The 20,960-nt window shown below is 42.0% G+C and overlaps 1 protein-coding gene across 1 annotated transcript in view; it reads left to right on the forward strand.

Annotated features, from left to right (window-relative positions):
* The window catches only part of uraha (urate (5-hydroxyiso-) hydrolase a), an 84,062-nt gene extending 64,298 nt beyond the window's left edge, over window positions 1-19,764 (forward strand). Inside the window, exon 5 of the mRNA XM_051871452.1 lies at window positions 19,458-19,764. Within this exon, the coding sequence (XP_051727412.1) occupies window positions 19,458-19,547 (90 nt within the window). The 3' untranslated portion in view covers window positions 19,548-19,764. The remainder of the gene's footprint in view (window positions 1-19,457) is intronic.
* The last annotated feature ends 1,196 nt before the right edge of the window (window positions 19,765-20,960 follow it).

The raw sequence follows: 20,960 nt of genomic DNA on the forward strand, positions 1-20,960 counted from the left end.
CACACCAGTCTATCAACCAGGACAGAAGGTCTGGCTGTCAACCCGGGACATCAGAATGCGTCTGCCCTGCAAGAAGCTCAGTCCCAGTTTCACTGGCCCCTTCACCATCTCGAAGCAGATCGACCCGGTCATTTATCAGCTCAGGTTACCTGCACAATACAAAATTCACCCTACCTTCCATGTCTCACTTCTCAAGCCTCACCACCATTCTGTTTTCATCTCCACAGAGCCTGGCGCAGCAGCCGAACCCCCCCTTCCTCTTATCCTGGAGGATGGAGCCGCCTATCAGGTCAACGAGATATTGGATTCCCGGTGCTGTAGTGGTCTACTGGAGTACCTAGTGGACTGGGAAGGCTACGGTCCCGAGGAGCACTCATGGGTACCCAGAAACGACATCCTTGATCCCACTCTACTCAATGCTCTACTCAATGCTTTCCACACCTCTCATCCTTACCGACCTGCTCCACGTGGGAGAGGATGACCACCATGACGTCGGGGTCCTCGGCCCTCAGGAGCGGGCCGTGGAGGAGGGGGTACTGTCACAGACCCGCCAGGCTCCATCATCACCCAATCACAGCACACTCCCTTACCAGAGTTCTGAACATGCACACCTGTCATCAATCATCACCCCAATCACCACAGATACAAAAGAGCTTACACTCACCTCAGTCTTCGTTCGGTCTCGTTTGCATTAGGACTCTTTCTATGCTTACCTCAAGGACTCCCTCGATACTCACCGTCTCCATTCCAGCGTGTTTCCTGTTCCTTCCTGTGGTCTCGTCTCAGTGTGCTTCGCCGAACTTCGTCTCTCCTCCTTCCAACACTCCTGTTAGGTACCAGCCACGATCTCCACTCCTGCAAGGACAGTATCATCCTTCTCATATACTACATTCTAACGTCACATCTGCCTTTTACTCACCTGTATCACTGTCTGCCACTGCTGTCTGTTCAATAAACATCACTTACCTGTATTCCGTTGTCTCCGACCCTGCTGTCCGTAACACTTTCATTGTTCATAATCTTAAAACATAATTTATTCCTCTGTCTAAGTAGCTAAACTTTATATGTTCTCAAATTTATGTTCACTAGATCTCTGAAAAACATTCTATTTTATACTTAAGTCCTGATGTCCTTTATTTTTCCATATTGTTTACTTCTTTTATAATTTTTCTGAATCACTACTTAAATGCTTATATGCTTATAAAGGCCAAAATCCTGCTTTGTTTATAGTTATAATTGTTAGTTATAACTACAATTATTTTACACAGGCAGGATTTTCTTCATCTTTGCATTATATCTGGCTCATTGCCCATTCTCCTTCATTTTGTTTCTCTGTCTCCATTTTATGCCAGCAGAAAGTTTGACCCTTCTGTGTCTCTGCTAAATCTTCCCACAGCAGCCTCAACATACTCACAGACTGGACTCTGTGCTCCAACAATTGTCATTAGATTAACTATTGCTTTAAAATCTGTGTTTGTATGTCAGAAGATCTTCTAAAGATGGATTACTCTCCCCTTCTAGAAGATATTCCAGCATCAATAATTGTATCTTTAATTAGTTATGAATTATTTATTAATAATTTTCAATTATGATCAATGTGCTCTATCTAATTGTTTAAATTACTGAAGTAATTTTCTTCATACTCTCCCCTTCTTGGGAAGTTAACCTTTTTTTTTTTTTTCTTTTTTTTTTTTCTTCTAATTAATAATATCTTTGTCAGTTATTGTTTCAGCTGAATATTTTTTCTTATTAAGCTGAAACATTTTATTTTATGTATCAAAGCAAGATTTCAGAATCTGTTTTTTCTTTTCTTAGAATTTTCAAATCAACTACAATCATCTTGCTTTGTATCTCATTGTTTTACCATGAATTTAACGACACCGGAATTTCCAAGCTGTTTACCTGTTGCCTTGATTCTCTTATTATTTTATGCTAGTCAGATCACTAAATCCATGCCCAAATTCTGTCTATCATTTATCAATAGATGTATCTTATTGAGTATTTTCTCATACCCAATTTTTAAAGATCCAATTTGGTACCCCGTCTAGAAACACACTTAGGGAATTATTTATGGCACTTTTTAAGCCATGTGTTGTTTCGCATTCCTGACGAACACACACACATGGAAATATGTCATAGTCATTTCTTTACGAGTTTCTCAAAGACTCTTAATGCTACAGGTATTATATTTTATTTATTTGTTTAGGTTTGACCTTTATAAATTTGCTTTAATTAACATCTGCAAATAATACCTTTTCTATTTAGATGTTTTATTCTTTCTCAGCTTAGCCAGTTACAACAACTGTACTCTATGCTTTTTGTTTTTCCTATACTTTCTTGTGGGACTTTGTCTCTCTTTATTTTTTTCTCTTAAAATGTATAATTTAACAAGTTTTATCCCTTATTTCTTATTTTTATTTTCATTTTTCTTAAATCCTTCTTTAGGTTTATATTTACATTTCCAAATTTTGATTTGTTTCAAGTTAACTTTATATAGCTTATATTTTATTTGTTAAGTTTAAATCTTCAGTACATTTATCTTATTCTAAGTCATTACTTCACTTTAAATTATTTTCCAAAGTACTCATTGCACATCCTGAGACACTAATTCTCAGACTTTATTCAAAACCATGTTTTCTCTTTTTAGTTAATAGCTTTAAGTTTGTCCTCTAACAATAATGCTTTCTCGCTCATTTTCAATGGTCTTATAACATCTTATAATGACCCTTTCAATTAGTCCTGTTTGTTATTGTACTTTTTGTACTAACTCTTACACACACACACACACACATATATATATATATATATATATATACTTTTTAAATGAAAAATATATTTCATATATATTTTCACTTATTTGATAAATTATAATCGTTTTTCAACTTTATCATGTAGGTTATTTTTTCTATATACCTTTATTATCAGTCTCTAGTTTTAATTATTCTTCTTATTCTAATCAGCTTTTTCTCTTCATTATTATTCACATTTTAATATATACAACTTTTGTTTAATTTCTGAATTAATTATTAGTTTATACAGGTTTCTACATGATCTATATTTAGATTCAGTAATATAGGTTGCGTTTATCATATTACACTAATTTCTGCAATGTTTTCACTACACACACACACACACACACACACACACACTCAGTGAGCTGCATCTGTTACTGTCACGGAGTGGCTCTATCTCCTGACCTTCTGACCTTTCTGCTTTAACTCACTTAGTAAACACTGCATGTCTTTAAACACATAAAAAAGTCCCTCTCCTTAGACTTTTTCCTGTTCTTCTATTTTTTTTTTTAGATGTTTTAGTAAATTTCTTCATGTCTTTTATTCGACTTTTGATCTTTTGTGTTCATAACTCTATTCTTAGGAAGCTATGTCATAGTTTTATCCTGAAGCTCTTTCCAACTCCAAATCAAAGCTGTTATTCCTCTGTTTTGCAAGTAAAAACTCAATCTCAGGATTCTTTCAACTTCCAAACAGATATGTACTATGTACTCTCATAATAGGATTTATGTATATTTTCAGAGCTTTTTCTCCATCTTTGTTCTTCATAACGTTGTAAACTATAGCATACACTGTTTCTTCTAACACATCATTTTATCTTTTGTTCTATTTTATCACTTTACTATATTAGTCATTTAACTTAATTTAATAACTAAGTCTTAAAAATTTAGTCTCAAACTACTTTTCATCTTAGGGATTTTAAATCAGCTTATGCTCTCACTAATTTTGTGTGTATTTAAAATCCTCTAAATCCTCTCCTTCACCCATATTGTCAGTAATTCATTTTTATAATTTTTCATATTTAGTCTTGCTTTTGTCAAGCTTCTTTAATGTTATCTTTATAATCTTTGCATTGACTAAAACTGACAAATGTCATTTTAAATAACATCCCTGCTATAAAGTATTATCATTTACAGACACATTGTAGGTCCTTATGGCAATCTTTGTTTGTTGTTTATAGAAAAAGCATTTCATTCTCACCTATTTTCCTTAATAGCATTTGGTAAAAACATTACTTTTATTCACTTTTAAATTCTAGTAATTAACCTCTTGTCACAGACACGCCAGGCTCTACACTCACCCAATCACATCGCACTCCCTCTCCTGAGTACTGACAAGCCACACCTGACGCTCATTCACACTTATCACCACAGCCACATAAAGACACGCCAGTTCACTCAGTCACTGTCCGGTCTCGTTAACACATACCAGTGTTCACTTACCTCTAGGACTCCCTTGCTCATCTACTTACCTGTCTCCAGCGTCCTCAGTGATTCCCAGTGTCTCCTCGACTCCTGTGCTTCTCCGGTGTGTTGTCTGTTCCACGTCTCCTGGCATCCTCGCTCCCTAAGTACACACAGACAAGTATCAGTTCCAGTCCATCGGCTCATCGATCTATTCATCTGCCATCACTCACCTGCACTCTGCTCACGCTCTGCTTTACCTGAAATAAACCTGTTAATCCTTACCTGTGTCTCCGCTCCCTTCTGTATGTAACAGAAGACCGGACCAACACCGCCCAGGTAACAGCATGAGCACCCCGGATCCCATTCAAGAGCTGGTCGCTGCACTTCGTCGCACCTTCACCAGCACCTCCACGACAACGACACCAGCGAACACTTCCGCATCCACCGCCGCAGCTCCTTCACCTCCCGTGGTCGCCAGTCCCATGGCCAAACCGGCGCCCTTCTCTGGTCTGGCGGAGGATTGCAACGGTTTTCTCCTGCAATGTTCGCTGGTCCTGGAGATGCAACCGCACTTATATCCCGACGATCGTTCAAAGGTGGCTTTCATAATCTCTCAGCTTCACCGAAAAGCACTGCGATGGGCTGAACCTCTCTGGAACTTAAACAACCCCGTAGTATCATCCTTGTCAAGTTTTACAACCCACTTCAAGGAAGTTTTTGGTAAACCCGCCTGGGACTCGTCGATTGGTGAGAGATTATGCAATTTAAAACAAGGTGCACTAACTGTGTCTGATTATGCCCTCCAGTTTCGTACCCTCGCTGCTGCAAGTGGCTGGAACGAGCAGGCTTTGATTACTACATATCGTCAAGGCCTCGATCCACGTGTGCGGTTGCATCTCGCTGCATACGAGGATTCCATCGGGCTCGAGAAATTCATTCAGCTATCCATCAGATTCGCCACTCGTATGCAGCTATGCTTAGAAGAGCACCAGGGCCAGCCGCTATTCCCCTCCTTTCCCCGCCAGCCAGAATCCGTCAGCTCCCCAGAACCAGCAAACGACAACATGCAAGTTGAGCACTCACGCCTTTCAGCAGCTGAGCGACAGAGGAGGCTGACCCAGAATCTCTGCCTGTATTGTGGTGGTGCCGGGCATTATATCGCTGAATGCCCCCTACGTCCTGCCCGGCCTTTGGTGAGTGCCATCCTCCCCACTCTGAATAAAATGAAACCGCTCACAATTGTAGTAACACTTACTGCCACTGAACTTTGTCTTTCAGCCAGTGCGCTCCTTGATTCTGGGTCAGCTGCAAACTTCATCTCCGGAGCCCTCTGTCGCCAGCTGCATCTCAAGACCACCCCAACACCGAAGATCTACCAGATCCACGCGGTAACAGGAAAGCCATTACGGAAAGTACGTTACAGCGTGGGACCCCTCCGTCTCCAAGTGGGAGTGCTCCACACCGAGGAGATTCAGCTGCTGGTTCTGGAGGAGTCTACATCTGACGTGATCCTAGGGCGCCCATGGCTTGAGCAGCACAACCCCACCATCTCCTGGAGGACAGGAGAAATCCTGAAGTGGGGTAACCAGTGCTTCCATGACTGTTTCCCCGAACTCCCCGCGTCCAGTTCTCCAAGTTCCCAAGAAATCCAAGTCGGGGCTACTACAGTGGAAAGCCCTCTCGAGAAACGTTCCACGGACATCCCAGCCTGTTACTCCCACTTCAGAGATGTCTTCTGTCCTAAACAAGCCTCCAAGCTGCCCCCCCACCGGCCATGGGACTGTGCCATTGACCTCATCCCAGGTGAGCCAGTGCCCAGAGGGAAGATATATTCCCTGTCCGTTCCGGAGGAGAAAGCCATGGAGGAGTACATCGACGAGGCTCTCAAGCAAGGTTACATCCGACCGTCCACTTCCCCTGCTGCTTCTAGCTTTTTCTTCGTGGCTAAGAAGGCTTAAGTCTTCGTCGTCAGTTAGGAACCTGGGTGTGCTCTTTGATACCAATCTTTCATTTGAAGGCCATGTTACTAGCATCTGTAAAACCGCATTTTTCCATCTTAAAAATATATCTAAACTACGACATATGCTATCACTGAAAAATGCAGAACAGTTAGTTCATGCGTTCATGACCTCAAGGCTAGATTACTGTATTGCTCTACTGGGTGGTTGTTCTGCTCGCCTGATAAATAAACTACAGCTCGTACAAAATGCAGCAGCTAGAGTTCTTACTAGAACCAGGAAGTATGACCATATTAGCCCAGTTCTGTCAACACTGCATTGGCTTCCTGTTAAACATCGTATAGATTTTAAAATCTTGCTAATTACTTACAAAGCACTAAATGGTTTAGCTCCCCAGTACCTGAGCGAGCTCCTAATTCATTACAGTCCTTCACGTCTATTGCGATCTCAGAATTCAGGCCAGCTGATAATACCTAGAATATCAAAATCAACTGCAGGTGGTAGATCCTTCTCCTATTTGGCACCTAAACTCTGGAACAATCTTCCTAGCATTGTTCGGGAAGCAGACACACTCTGTCAGTTTAAATCTAGACTAAAAACGCATCTCTTTAACCTGGCATACACGTAACACATTACCAATTTATATTTTCAAATCCGTTAAAGGATTATTAGGCTGCATAAATTAGGTCAGCCGGAACCGGGAACACTTCCAATAACACCTGATGTACTCGTTACATCAGAAGAAGAATGGCATCTACGCTAATATTAGTCTTTCTGTTTATCCCGAGGTTCACCGTAGTCAACCGGATCCGGGCCGTATCCAGGTGAGACCAAGGACCTGCACCTTGACACGACCACAACGCAGCCCTGACGTATCAGCAGAGATTGAGTCAACTAGATCATCCACTGTGAGGGCCTCATCAACACGACAGCCACGACACAGTTCCTCAACAACCGTCCATACCGGCGTGATGAATACGATCCTCAATTGGATGGAACTGAAATAAATACTTTTAATGTTGCGATCCTATTGGACTTATGATAGCAACCTGAATTGTATCAAAGCACTGTTGGCCAGAGGAGAACTGGCACCCCGACTAAGCCTGGTTTCTCCCAAGGTTTTTTTCTCCATTTTAACACCAATTTGCCACTTGTCTGCCACCTAATGTCACCTGATGGAGTTTGGGTTCCTTGCCGCTGTCGCCTCTGGCTTGCTTAGTTGGGGACACTTGACTTGACATTTGATTTCAACAGTGCTTTGATCTGCCTGCATTGACACTATTCTTTAAGAGCTGCTGTGCAGCCAAACAATGTACCAGTTATCAATGTAAAGCTGCTTTGACACAATCTACATTGTAAAAAGCGCTATATAAATAAAGGTGACTTGACTTGACTTGACTTGAAGTATGTACCCCGGTCACGATGCACACCCCTCATCCACTCAACGCATACTTCACTGGGCACTGGCCACCCCGGGGTCAACGAAACCCTCTCGCTGTTAAAACAGCGCTTCTGGTGGCCCAACATGACATCCAACGTCAGGAGGTACGTACAAGGGTGCAGGGAATGTGCCGTCTCCAAAAGTCCACGCCATCTTCCCTCCGGAAAACTCCAGCCTCTGCCCGTTCCCACTCGTCCCTGGTCACACCTAGGAGTGGATTTCATTACCGACCTTCCCGTCTCCGATGGATGCACATGTGTACTGGTAATCGTCGACCGCTTTTCCAAGTCCTGTCGTTTAATTCCCCTGCCTGGACTCCCCACTGCCATGGAAACGGCAGAGCTATTATTCAACCATGTATTCCGCTACTTTGGATTACCTGAAGACATTGTATCAGACCGTGGATCCCAATTCACCTCCCGAGTCTGGAAGGCCTTCTTCAAACTCCTAGGTGTGACCATAAGTCTCTCCTCCGGATACCATCCCCAGACGAACGGGCAGACGGAGAGGAAGATACAGGAGATCGGCCGTTTCCTACGTACCTTCTGTTACGGCCACCAGGACTCCTGGAACCAGTTCCTGGGCTGGGCCGAGTACGCCCAGAACTCACTCCGTCAACCCACTACAGGCCTTACACCTTTCCAATGCCTGCTCGGCTACCAGCCCCCACTCTTCCCCTGGGATGGGGAACCATCAGACGTTCCAGCGGTGGATTACTGGTTCCGGGAGAGCGAGAGGGTCTGGGACTCAGCACATCTGCAACTCCAGCGAGCCCTACGCAGGCGCAGGTTGACAGCCGACCTTCGACGCTCCCACGCACCCAACTACCAGCCAGGGCAGAAGGTTTGGCTGTCAACCAGGGACATCAGGATGCGCCTGCCCTGTAGGAAGCTGAGTCCTTGGTTCGTTGGCCCCTTCACCATCATCCGGCAAGTCAACCCCGTCACCTGTCACCTGCAACTCCCTCCTGAGTATCGCATCCACCCAGTTTTCCATGTATCACTCTTGAAGCCTCACCATCCCTCTGTCCTTCCCTCCACAGAGCCTGGCGACCCCGAAGATCCCCCTCCTCCACTCATCGCAGAAGACAGAGTAGCCTACCAGGTGAAAGACATCTTGGACTCCCGGCGTCGTGGTGGGTCCCTTGAATACCTGGTCGACTGGGAAGGTTATGGTCCCGAAGAACGCTCATGGGTCCCGAGGAATGATGTTCTAGATCCCAGCCTCCTTGACGACTTCCACGCCAGACATCCCAGCAAGCCAGCTCCCCGAGGCAGAGGTCGACCACCACGACGTCGGGGTCCGCGGTCCTCAGGAGCGGACCGTGGAGGGGGGGGTAATGTCACAGACACGCCAGGCTCTACACTCACCCAATCACATCGCACTCCCTCTCCTGAGTACTGACAAGCCACACCTGACGCTCATTCACACTTATCACCACAGCCACATAAAGACACGCCAGTTCACTCAGTCACTGTCCGGTCTCGTTAACACATACCAGTGTTCACTTACCTCCAGGACTCCCTTGCTCATCTACTTACCTGTCTCCAGTGTCCTCAGTGATTCCCAGTGTCTCCTCGTCTCCTGTGCTTCTCCGGTGTGTTGTCTGTTCCACGTCTCCTGGCATCCTCGCTCCCTAAGTACACACAGACAAGTATCAGTTCCAGTCCATTGGCTCATTGATCTATTCATCTGCCATCACTCACCTGCACTCTGCTCACGCTCTGCTTTACCTGAAATAAACCTGTTAATCCTTACCTGTGTCTCCGCTCCCTTCTGTATGTAACACCTCTCTAGTTTTGTAACTTTGTGCTTTCATATTTTGGAACTTCTCTAATCCTCTTATTACGCTCTAATAGGAGTTGTACATATCTGTTTAATCTTGATATTGTTATTTCTTCAACAATATCTGTTAGCTACTATACTTTTCACAGTCTTATTTAATTAATTTTTATGGATCATGTATCTTTGTCCATCTTTACACATCTTTTTTTTCTTACTTTATAACCGGCGCCCCTCAGGGCTGTGTTCTCTCCCCACTGCTCTTCTCCTTGAACACCAATGACTGCATCTCTAAAGACCCCTCTGTCAAGCTCCTGAAGTTTGCAGATGATACCACACTGATTGGCCTCATCTAGGACGGTGACGAGTCTGCTTACAGACTGGAGGTTGAACAGCTGGCTGTCTGGTGCAGTCTTAACAACCTGGAGCTCAACACGCTCAAGACAGTGGAGATGATTGTGGACTTCAGGAGAAACCCCCCTGCTCTCCCACCACTCACCATCATGAACAGCACTGTGACTGCAGTGGAGTCATTCAGGTTCCTGGGCACCACAATCTCCCAGGACCTGAAGTGGGACAACCACATTGAGTCCATTGTGAAAAAGGCCCAGAAGAGGTTGTACTTCCTTCGCCAGCTGAGGACGTTCAACCTACCACAGGAGCTGCTGAAACAGTTTTACTCTGCCATCATTGAATCCATCCTCTGCACTTCTATATCTGTCTGGTTCAGCTCAGCTACCAAATCTGACCTCAGAAGACTACAGAGGGTAGTCCGGTCTGCTGAGCGAATCATTGGTACAACCCTCCCCACTCTCCAAGAACTGTACTTATCCAGAGTGAGAAAAAGGGCAAAAAAAATCACTCTGGACCCCTCACATCCAGCACACTCCCTCTTTGAACTGTTGCCATCTGGTCGACGCTACAGAGCTCTGAGCACCAGAACGACCAGACATAGGAACAGTTTCTTCCCTCAGGCAATCCATCTCATGAACACTTGACAAACACGGAACACACAACACAATTATACATTATTTACTTAAAACACATACTTATTTATATTTCAAATTTGCACACATCATAACTGTACATACAAATTGGCTATATTATATATTGTTTTTTGCTTTTTTTGCACTTTGTCTATCTTGTATATTTGTATATTATTATTTTATTCTTTTTATTATCTGGGTCTTGTCTTGTCGCTGTCACTCATTTACATTTACATTTAGTCATTTAGCAGACGCTTTTCTCCAAAGCGACTTACAAATGAGAATAGTAGAAGCAATCAAATCAACATGAGTATAACAGTATGTAAGTGCCATGTCAAGTCACAGTTTCATAGATGGAGAAAGAGAATAGAAAATCGAAAAAAGAAAAGTAAAATAAAAAGTGCTAATATTGCTGGGTCAAGTGTTGACGAAAAAATTTTTGTGTTTCTACTCTGATTTCTAGTCTGCCTCCTCTGAGGCTCATACAATCAAGCTGCCTGACTAGATTATTTAACTGTTTTACTGTCAGGAGCACATGGTTACATCTTATCAGATCCACTTTTATTTATTACTTTATCTTTTCAATAATTTAATGCTGCTAATTCTCTAACTCATATTACTTCTTTAATTCCCTTTAATTTTTTTATTATCTCAAGCTCTTTTTTTAGAGTCCCTGTCTGGTTTTAAACACTTTATAGCTCAGTTTTCCTATCTTTTTGTTAAATTACAACTGTACAAAAATATTATCTGCACTTCTGACAACCCTTGCTTTTTAGTTGTCTGTAAAGCGTAATGTAGGCTGATAAACTAGTAGATCTTATATAACTACAAGTTAAATTCTCATTAAGGAATAACTTTTTTTGTTCCACTTCTTATGTGCTTCACTTTACTTCTTTAATACAGGACTTTTATTTCTTATTCCCTTATTCTCTGTTTTAAATCAGTATTTTAAATCTGATGAGTTACTGTAATTACTTTAACATTCTTTCTTCTTATTTTGTAATGTGATCTCTTCACACTTTTCTGTTCTCTTATTCTGCTCTCACTAAACTCCTAGTGTCTGGGGTTATCGTAAACCTTAATGTTTCTGGTTTATCTCTGTTTTTCTGCTCCCTGAGACTCTTTCTCTTTCTCAGTTTTTAGACTTGATCGAATTTATAAGTCCTCTTATTCTTGTTTTTCCTTTTTTAGTAATCTTCTTAGACTATTTGTTCTAAAATGTATTATTTTTATTCGGCTAATATTATCATTTGTTTATTATTCTCTAATTGCAATCGTCCTGTACACTTTATTTCAGTTTTAAATCACTTCTCAAGCTGCGTAACGCTCTGCAACTAATTAATCTTCTCTTTTTGCTAGTTAAATTTCTTTTTGGGACAACTTACTTGTCCCACTTTCATCAACATTTTCTATTTTCATTTTCAAGTCTTTTTGCCTTTATTTAATTTTAATCTCTTTCACATTTTACACTTATTTTCTCCTGTTTCAACAATATATATATTTTTTTTCAATCACATTTAATCACTGTCTCTTTCGATATTCTATAAATGCTGTCTTTTAGTATTCTATTATGTGATTCACTATTTTTTGCTCTCTATGTTATAAAGAGTAATTTAAGCTCTAACTATCACAACTGTCTCACAGTGACTGTTGTAAATCTCTTCTCACTGCAGGTATTTTTACAGGTTGCGGACCGGACTGTCACAGACACGCCAGGCTCTACCATCACCCAATCACAGCGCACTCCCTCACCAGAGTACTGATCACAAGCACCTGCACTTCATCAGCACCGCAATCACCACCAGTTTAAAGACACTCACTCACACTCAGTCATCGTCCGGACTCGTTTGTTCATAGACTTACCTCTATGCTTACCTTAAGGACTCCTGTATACCTATTCATTCGTCTCCAGCGTGTTCCAAGTTGTCTCCAGCATGTTCCAAGTTGTCTCCAGCATGTTCCTAGTCTCCTCCTGTGTTCCTGTCTCCGTGTGAGTTCCAAAGTGTCTTCTCTGTTCAATCTCCAACGCCACTCTGCTGTCTTCCACGATCTTCACATCTGCAACATACAAGGACAGTATTACCACTCAGTTTACCATCATTCTACCTGTAATCCAGCCATTTACTCACCTGCACTCCTGTTTATCTCACTGGTTGTTCAATAAACATCACTTACCTGTTTCCTGTTGTCTCCGACCCTTCTGTACTGTAACAGAAGACCGGACCAACACCGCAGAACACCAGTATGAGCACCCCGGATCCATTTCAAGAACTCGTCGATGTATTACGTCGAACACTCACTAACAATCCACCACCACCTCCACCAGCGATCACATCCGTCAACACCGCCGTCTCTCCTTCATCGCCAGTGTACGCCAGTCCCATGGCTAAACCGGCACCCTTCTCTGGTTCGGCGGAGGATTGCAACGGATTTCTGCTACAATGCTCGCTGGTCTTGGAGATGCAACCGCACTTATACCCCAACGATCACTCCAAGGTAGCCTTCATTATTTCACAGTTAAACGGCAGAGCGCTTCAATGGGCTGAGACTATTTGGTCGCAAACTAGTCCAGTTATCCAGTCTCTCACCAGCTTCATGACCCACTTCAAGGAAGTTTTCAGTCGACCAGCCGGGATTCATCGATTGGTGAGCAACTATATCATTTAAAACAAGGAAATATGACTGTGAATGATTATGCCCTTAAATTTAGAACACTTGCTGCTGCGAGTGGATGGAACGAACAGTCTCTACTCACTACCTACTGTCAAGGGTTGGATCCACGTGTGCGGTTGCATCTCGCTGCATACGAGGATTCCATCGGGCTAGAAAGCTTCATTCAACTCTCCATCTGCTTCGCCACTCGTATGCAGTCGTGTCTCAAAGAGCACCAGGGCCAGCAGCCATTAACATCTTCCCTCCGCCATCGAGAATCCATCAGCCCTCCAGAACCAGTCAACGAAGCTATGCAACTCGACTATACCCGGCTGACATTCGCTGAGCGGCAGAGGCGGCTGACCCAGAAACTGTGCTTATATTGTGGTGCCTCTGGGCATGTTATATCAGCATGCCCCACTCGTCCTCCTCGTCCTATGGTGAGTGCCATTCTTCCTCCTATCAATAAGATAAAGGAACTCACTATTATCGTAATCCTTACTGCTGCTGATGTTTCTATTCCAGTCAATGCACTCCTCGACTCAGGGTCAGCTGACAGTTTCATCTCAGGCACCCTCTGCCTCAAGCTCAAGACCTCCGTTACGCCGTCCACCTACCAGATCCACTCAATAATTTGAAAACCTGTCTGCCGTAGACGGGTACACAAGTGTGTCGGCCCACTACAGCTCCAAGTCGGCCTTCTTCACATTGAACATCAACACCTGCTGGTTCTGGAGGAATCCACCGCTGATGTGATATTAGGGCGCCCATGGTTGGAGCAGCATAACCCCGTCATCTCCTGGAGGACCGGTGAGATCCTGAAGTGGGGCGAACATTGTTTTCCGAACTGTTTCCCTGTGTTACCTCTGCCTGTCTCTCCGCGTCCAGAACATCTGTCCATCTGTACCACCTCCATCGAAAGTCCATTGGAGAACCGTTCGGTGGACATCACTCCATGTTACGCCCCCTTCAGTGACGTCTTCTGCCCCAAAAGAGCCTCCAAGCTGCCTCCACACCGGCCATGGGACTGCGCGATTGATCTGCTTCCGGGTGAGTCAGTGCCCTGTGGGAAGATCTACCCTCTGTCCATTCCTGAGGAGAAGGCCATGGAGGAATACATCAAGGAGACGCTAGACCAAGGTTACATCCGCCCGTCTACTTCCCCTGCTGCTTTGAGCTGCTTCTTTGTGGCAAAAAAGGACGGAGGCTTGCGGCCTTGTATAGACTACCGAGCATTAAACAAGATCACTGTAAAGATCACTTATTCACTTTTAACTCTCTTTTGAGTATTTTGCTCTTTTTCTAATTCAATCTGGACAGGATCCAAAGGATCAGCTTACCCAATTCAGTTTCTTTAATCAATATTTTCACTTTTAAAGCTACATTTCTCTCATTCAAGCATATTACTCGTATAAACTTGAATGAAGAGTCTGGCTTTCTGTTAGTGAGGCCTCCCTCACCTGACAGAAGCCCTGTCTCTTTTGCTATTCTAGCCTCTCTGAGACCTGCCATATGAGATCTTATCTCACATCTATTGGCTAAATAAACTTTACAGCCCTCTTAGCTTGTATGGTTTATTCTTTTTAATGCGTGCACTCAACCCTTTCTGGGTCAAATCAAATAATTTGTCTTAGAATTATTCTATTCTTTTTGGGTCTTACAGGATATAGTTTTTCCTCAGTAATTTCTTATCTCATACTCTAAATATTAAACATACGAGCGAGTATTAAGCCAACTGTCGAGCAATTTAGTCATCAATCCTGGCCAGTAATTGATTATCAATCTGTCCCACGTTGGGCGCCATGTTTTATGTTGCGTCTCTAAACACCTTTACCTTATTCTTTATTATTCTCAGGTTAGGTAAGTAGGTCAAATCTGATCTAAATTATAAGCACTTTAAAATACTTACAATCAGACAGAAGACTTCTCCGTGGTCTGTTCAGGCTCAAAGTCTTAAATTAATGCCACATGAGGCTGAGTTGAGTTATAAAATTATAAGTTCATTTATTTATTACAATAGTATTTCTAACATTTTATATATATATATATATATATATATATATATATATATATATATAATATATTCTACAAACATTCTATACAAGTAATTAAATAAAGTATAAATATCAAAATGTTCTTCAGTCAAAGCAATATCAGCGATGGAGGCATCATCAGCGTTGGTTCTGGTGTTGGTGTCAGCCTCTGCTGTTCTCTTCACGTTCCAGCCTTTTATAGACTATCTGTCACGGAAACGAACTCTGCTATTCCCTCCTCTGACCATCGGAGGGAGCCCTCTCCCGAATACTAAAACACACACGCTTCACCACACACTACATTTCCCAGAAGCCCGTACCTTAGACCAATCACCTCTCAGCTGTTGCCAATCACACGGACTATAAAGGACTCCCTCGTGCTTCTCATTGTCACGAAGTCTTGTATTGCCACGGTATACATCTCTGAGCGTTTTCTTGTATTATCTGCCTGCCTGTTACTGATCTTGTTTTGCCTTTCGTCTACGATTCTCTGCTGCCTGCCCTTGGAACCTTTTGACTGTTATCTGGACTGTGAGTGTTATCTGCCTGCCCCGACCTTTTGCCTGTACCCTGACTACGATTCTGTCTGTCCCTTGCCATTCCTGTTTGCCCCTGTCCAACCTTGCCTGTTGTACCACGCTTTCCTTTAATAAAAGCCTGCAAATGGATCCCAGCCTGAGTGACGAATCATTACACTATCTAACCTCTTGAAGTCATCTTCTTTGGAATTTCCTTCATCTGAGTTTATATAAAGGCCCTGTCTCTTTGTTCTCGGACTCTTCTCCTTTGCTGTGTCCTGCGCTTCGTCTTCAAGACATCCTTCAACGGTAATAACTGCCTTTCTTACTAATACATGTTATGTCCTTACTATTCTACTAGCATGCTTCATTAAAATCTTAAAACAACAGTTGTAGTGTCTTCCTTTATAAACATATTCTTAATAAAGCTTTTACAACAATAAAGTTTTGTCTGTTTTCTTTATAAACTACATTCTTATTAAAGTACTTTTACAAACAGTTGTCTTGTCTTTCTTAATAAGCAATTTATCTTATTAAACACTTTTACAAAAACCAGTTGTCTTGTTTTCCTTAAACAGTTATCATAAACAAGTTATCTACTCTCTTTATAAACACTTATCATAAACACGTTATCTTTTCTCCTTATAAACACTTATCATGAACAAGTTATCTTTTCTCTTTATAAACACTTATGAACAAGTTATCTTTTCTCCTTATAAACACTTATCATAAACAAGTTATCTTTTCTCTTTATAAACACTTATCACAATACATGTTTTTTCTTCTTAAATCTCAGTTGTGTTCTCATGATTATTCTTTATAATCAGAAGAGGTACAACTAGCACTTTAAAGTTGCATTTCCTAATGAAGCAGGGTGTGGCTGATAATCAACAGTAAATATATACAGTGGGTACGGAAAGTATTCAGACCCCCTTAAATTTTTCACTCTTTGTTATATTGCAGCCATTTGCTAAAATCATTTAAGTTAATTTTTTTTTCCTCATTAATGTACACACAGCACCCCATATTGACAGAAAAACACAGAATTGTTGACATTTTTGCAGATTTATTAAAAAAGAAAAACTGAAATATCACATGGTCCTAAGTATTCAGACCCTTTGCTGTGACACTCATATATTTAACTCAGGTGCTGTCCATTTCTTCTGATCATCCTTGAGATGGTTCTACACCTTCATTTGAGTCCAGCTGTGTTTGATTATACTGATTGGACTTGATTAGGAAAGCCACACACCTGTCTATATAAGACCTTACAGCTCACAGTGCATGTCAGAGCAAATGAGAATCATGAGGTCAAAGGAACTGCCTGAAGAGCTCAGAGACAGAATTGTGGCAAGGCACAGATCTGGCCATGGTTACAAAAAAATTTCTGCTGCATTTAAGGTTCCTAAGAGCACAGTGGCCTCCATAATCCTTAAATGGAAGACGTTTGGGACAACCAGAACCCTTCCTAGAGCTGGCCGTCCGGCCAAACTGAGCTATCGGGGGAGAAGAGCCTTGGTGAGAGAGGTAAAGAAGAACCCAAAGATCACTGTGGCTGAGCTCCAGAGATGCAGTCGGGAGATGGGAGAAAGTTGTAGAAAGTCAACCATCACTGCAGCCCTCCACCAGTCGGGGCTTTATGGCAGAGTGGCCCAACGGAAGCCTCTCCTCAGTGCAAGACACATGAAAGCCCACATGGAGTTTGCTAAAGATGGTGAGAAATAAGATTCTCTGGTCTGATGAGACCAAGATAGAACTTTTTGGCCTTAATTCTAAGCGGTATGTGTGGAGAAAACCAGGCACTGCTCATCACCTGTCCAATACAGTCCCAACAGTGAAGCATGGTGGTGGCAGCATCATGCTGTGGGGGTGTTTTTCAGCTGCAGGGACAGGATGACTGGTTGCAATCGAGGGAAAGATGAATGCGGCCAAGTACAGGGATATCCTGGACGAAAACCTTCTCCAGAGTGCTCAGGACCTCAGACTGGGCCGAAGGTTTACCTTCCAACAAGACAATGACCCTAAGCACACAGCTAAAATAAGGAAGGAGTGGCTTCACAACAACTCCGTGACTGTTCTTGAATGGCCAAACCAGAGCCCTGACTTAAACCCAATTGAGCATCTCTGGAGAGACCTAAAAATGGCTGTCCACCAACGTTTACCATCCAACCTGACAGAACTGGAGAGGATCTGCAAGGAGGAATGGCAGAGGATCCCCAAATCCAGGTGTGAAAAACTTGTTGCATCTTTCCCAAAAAGACTCATGGCTGTATTAGATCAAAAGGGTGCTTCTACTAAATACTGAGCAAAGGGTCTGAATACTTAGGACCATGTGATATTTCAGTTTTTCTTTTTTAATAAATCTGCAAAAATGTCAACAATTCTGTGTTTTTCTGTCAATATGGGGTGCTGTGTGTACATTAATGAGGAAAAAAAACTTAAATGATTTAGCAACTGGCTGCAATATAACAAAGAGTGAAAAATTTAAGGGGGTCTGAATACTTTCCGTACCCACTGTGTATATATATATATATATATATATATATATATATATATATATATATAGACTGTGTATGTATATATATATATACACACACACACACACACACAGTATATGCTGTATTGTTGTATTGACAGCGTCTCCAAAAAGGCCTTCCTAAGACAGAGGAGCATCCAAAAGGAAGGTCCTATTCTTCATTCAGTCAGGTTTAGCCAGAGGTGACACTCTACCAGCATTAATCCAGCCATGGAGTGGTCTATCGACCAAAGTGGAAGTGACCCTGCACGGCTTAGAGGGCAGCAATGGCCAAGACTTCCAGAGGGGGGCTGAGGCTGATGTGAGAAAAGACAGAAAGCAATTTTATTATGAGCTTCCGGTTTGGGACACAAATAAGCACTTTTATTAATGACCAGTTTCGAAAAGCACTCTTTCGCCGAATGCACATGGTAACACTTTATTTTAGGGTCTTTTAACTAGTTGCTTATTAGCATGCATATTACTAGAATATTGGCTATTTATTAGTACTTATTAAGCACATATTATTGCTTTATTCTTCATGACCTTATTTTACATTCTTAATCCTACCCAATACCTAAACTTACCAACTACCTTACTAACTTTTAATAAGCGGTAAATTGGGAGTTTATTGAGGGAAAAGTTGTAGTTAATAGTGAATATGTGTTCCCTATACTGAAGTGTTACCATGCACATAATCCGGGGAGAGAGTGTGCGAAAGGGAAAAATCCTCAAATTCCTCGCAGTCACCCCAAGTGTCCAGCTCATGCAGTGCCTCGGCAACTGCAGAGATGGGACAACGGGGGCTAAACAAGCATCCTTCTTTCCTCAGACAGAAGGCGAGTCTAGAGCGCAACACTTTTAGTTTTAAACTATGACAGTGGCAACGATCAGACAGGCCGTTAAGCTCTGCTTGAGCATGTTTAACACTCAAACATTGTATACACCTCATGTGTCTGTCATGTGTATCCCCTCCAGGACTAAACCGAGGACACACACTTTCCAAAAACTCATCACGTTCACCAAGAGGAGTTGGAAAAACTGCTCACAGAACATGCGAACATGAGAACATGAGCCAAATCTTCCATAAGGGCAACAGATAAACCACTTCTTGAATATAGTGAAATTTGAGTGATATGGCGTGAGCACATCATTTTGAGGTGTACGTGACTTATGCCTTATGGGCATATGTCACGTATGTATGCCTCCTAAAAAGCTGATGATCTGATGTTAAATAAAGGAGATATACAAAATATGCAGATCGGTGGGTCCCCAGGACCAGGATTGTAAACCACTGTTTTACACACCTTCTAATGTGTGTTAGAAGAATGTTCAATTGATAGTGTGTTTTTATTATTGTTTTTTTTTTTTCAGGTTGTCTTCACCATCACTGATTCTTCTCAGAAGTACCACGTTCCTCTGCTTCTGAGCCGTTTCTCTTACAGTACATATAGAGGAAGTTAGATGTAAAGTTTATGCATGTTTCTGTGCCAATGCACCAGTAAATATTTAATGTTTCCTCATGGGATAACACTATAATAATTGTCAGATATAAGTAATTTAAGCGTTTTGTTGATTATCAGTTAATCATTTACCAACCATTAATACACATTTGTATTATTGATATGTTACTCTCAACAGGCGTTAAAATAAATAATTCAAGATCATCTTAATGAAACAATGAGATGGGTCTCCCTCAAGGATCAGTTTTAGGTCCACTGTTGTTTTCCTTATATGTCAATGATTTACCAAATTGTTTTAAGGAAACTAAATGTCAGTTATATGCAGATGACAGTAATTTATGTTTCAGCACAGACTCCACACTTAGCTGCAGATATATTAACAGATGAAATGACCGGCGTGTCACAGTGGCTGCAAAACAATTGTTTGACCTTGAATTGTTCAAAAACTGTCTCAATGTGTTTTTCAATTAGAAGGAAAGAAATTAATTAATGGTTTTATAATTAAGATCAATCAAAAGACAATAGAAACAGTTAACGATTTTAAAGACCCCACTTGGTGAAAATCAAGTTTTTAATGTTGTTTGGTCTGGAAATGGATTCACTGGGGGGACAGTTGGAAAGATTTTTTTTTTTTTTTTTTTTTTTTTTTTACTTTCAATAATTTTTTTAAATGCATTTGAATATAAAATATTATATAATCTAAAATAACATTAAACATTAATTATGTTTCCTCCAAACAATATTTTCTTAATTATCAAGCAGTCACATGAAAGGTCAATGAACAACATTTATGAATTATGAACAAACATGTTCATTAAACAGAATCTCTTGGAGAAAATTACCTGTTTGATTTTGGCCAAATTAAAGATACATTGTCAAGAAATTTGCATATGTGGTGCATACTTGTAACGACTCGTCACTCGAAGTGGGATCCATAAGCATGCTTTATTGATACTCGTGGTCAACAGGCAGTGGTCAGATAACAGCAGAAACAGTAACAGAGGGCAGACAGATTCGTAGTCGTAGAACAGGCAGTAGATCAGGGCAGGCGGAGAACAATCACAGGTCAAAATGCAAAGTAAATAGTCCAGTGGGCAGGCAGCAGAGAATCGAATACCGGGGATCAACAGGGTCACAACAGGAAGGCAAAACAATAAAGAACACTTAGAGATGCAAACCGTAGTAATACAAGACCTCACAAAGAGGACCGGTGCAGTGACAGTTTATATAGGCCAATAAACAAGCTGCAGCTGGGTAGCGTAATCAGTGCCAGGTACGGGGCCGATGGGAAATGTAGTGTGTGTGCGTGTGTCAATATTCGGGTGAGGACGCCCTCTGATGGCCAGAGGAGGGAATCACGGAGTTCGTCTCTGTGACAGAGCCCCCTCCCTGCAAGCGACTCCTGGCGCGAGGA

Source organism: Ctenopharyngodon idella, chromosome 18 (assembly GCF_019924925.1).
Source record: "Ctenopharyngodon idella isolate HZGC_01 chromosome 18, HZGC01, whole genome shotgun sequence".
NCBI lineage: Eukaryota > Metazoa > Chordata > Actinopteri > Cypriniformes > Xenocyprididae > Ctenopharyngodon > Ctenopharyngodon idella.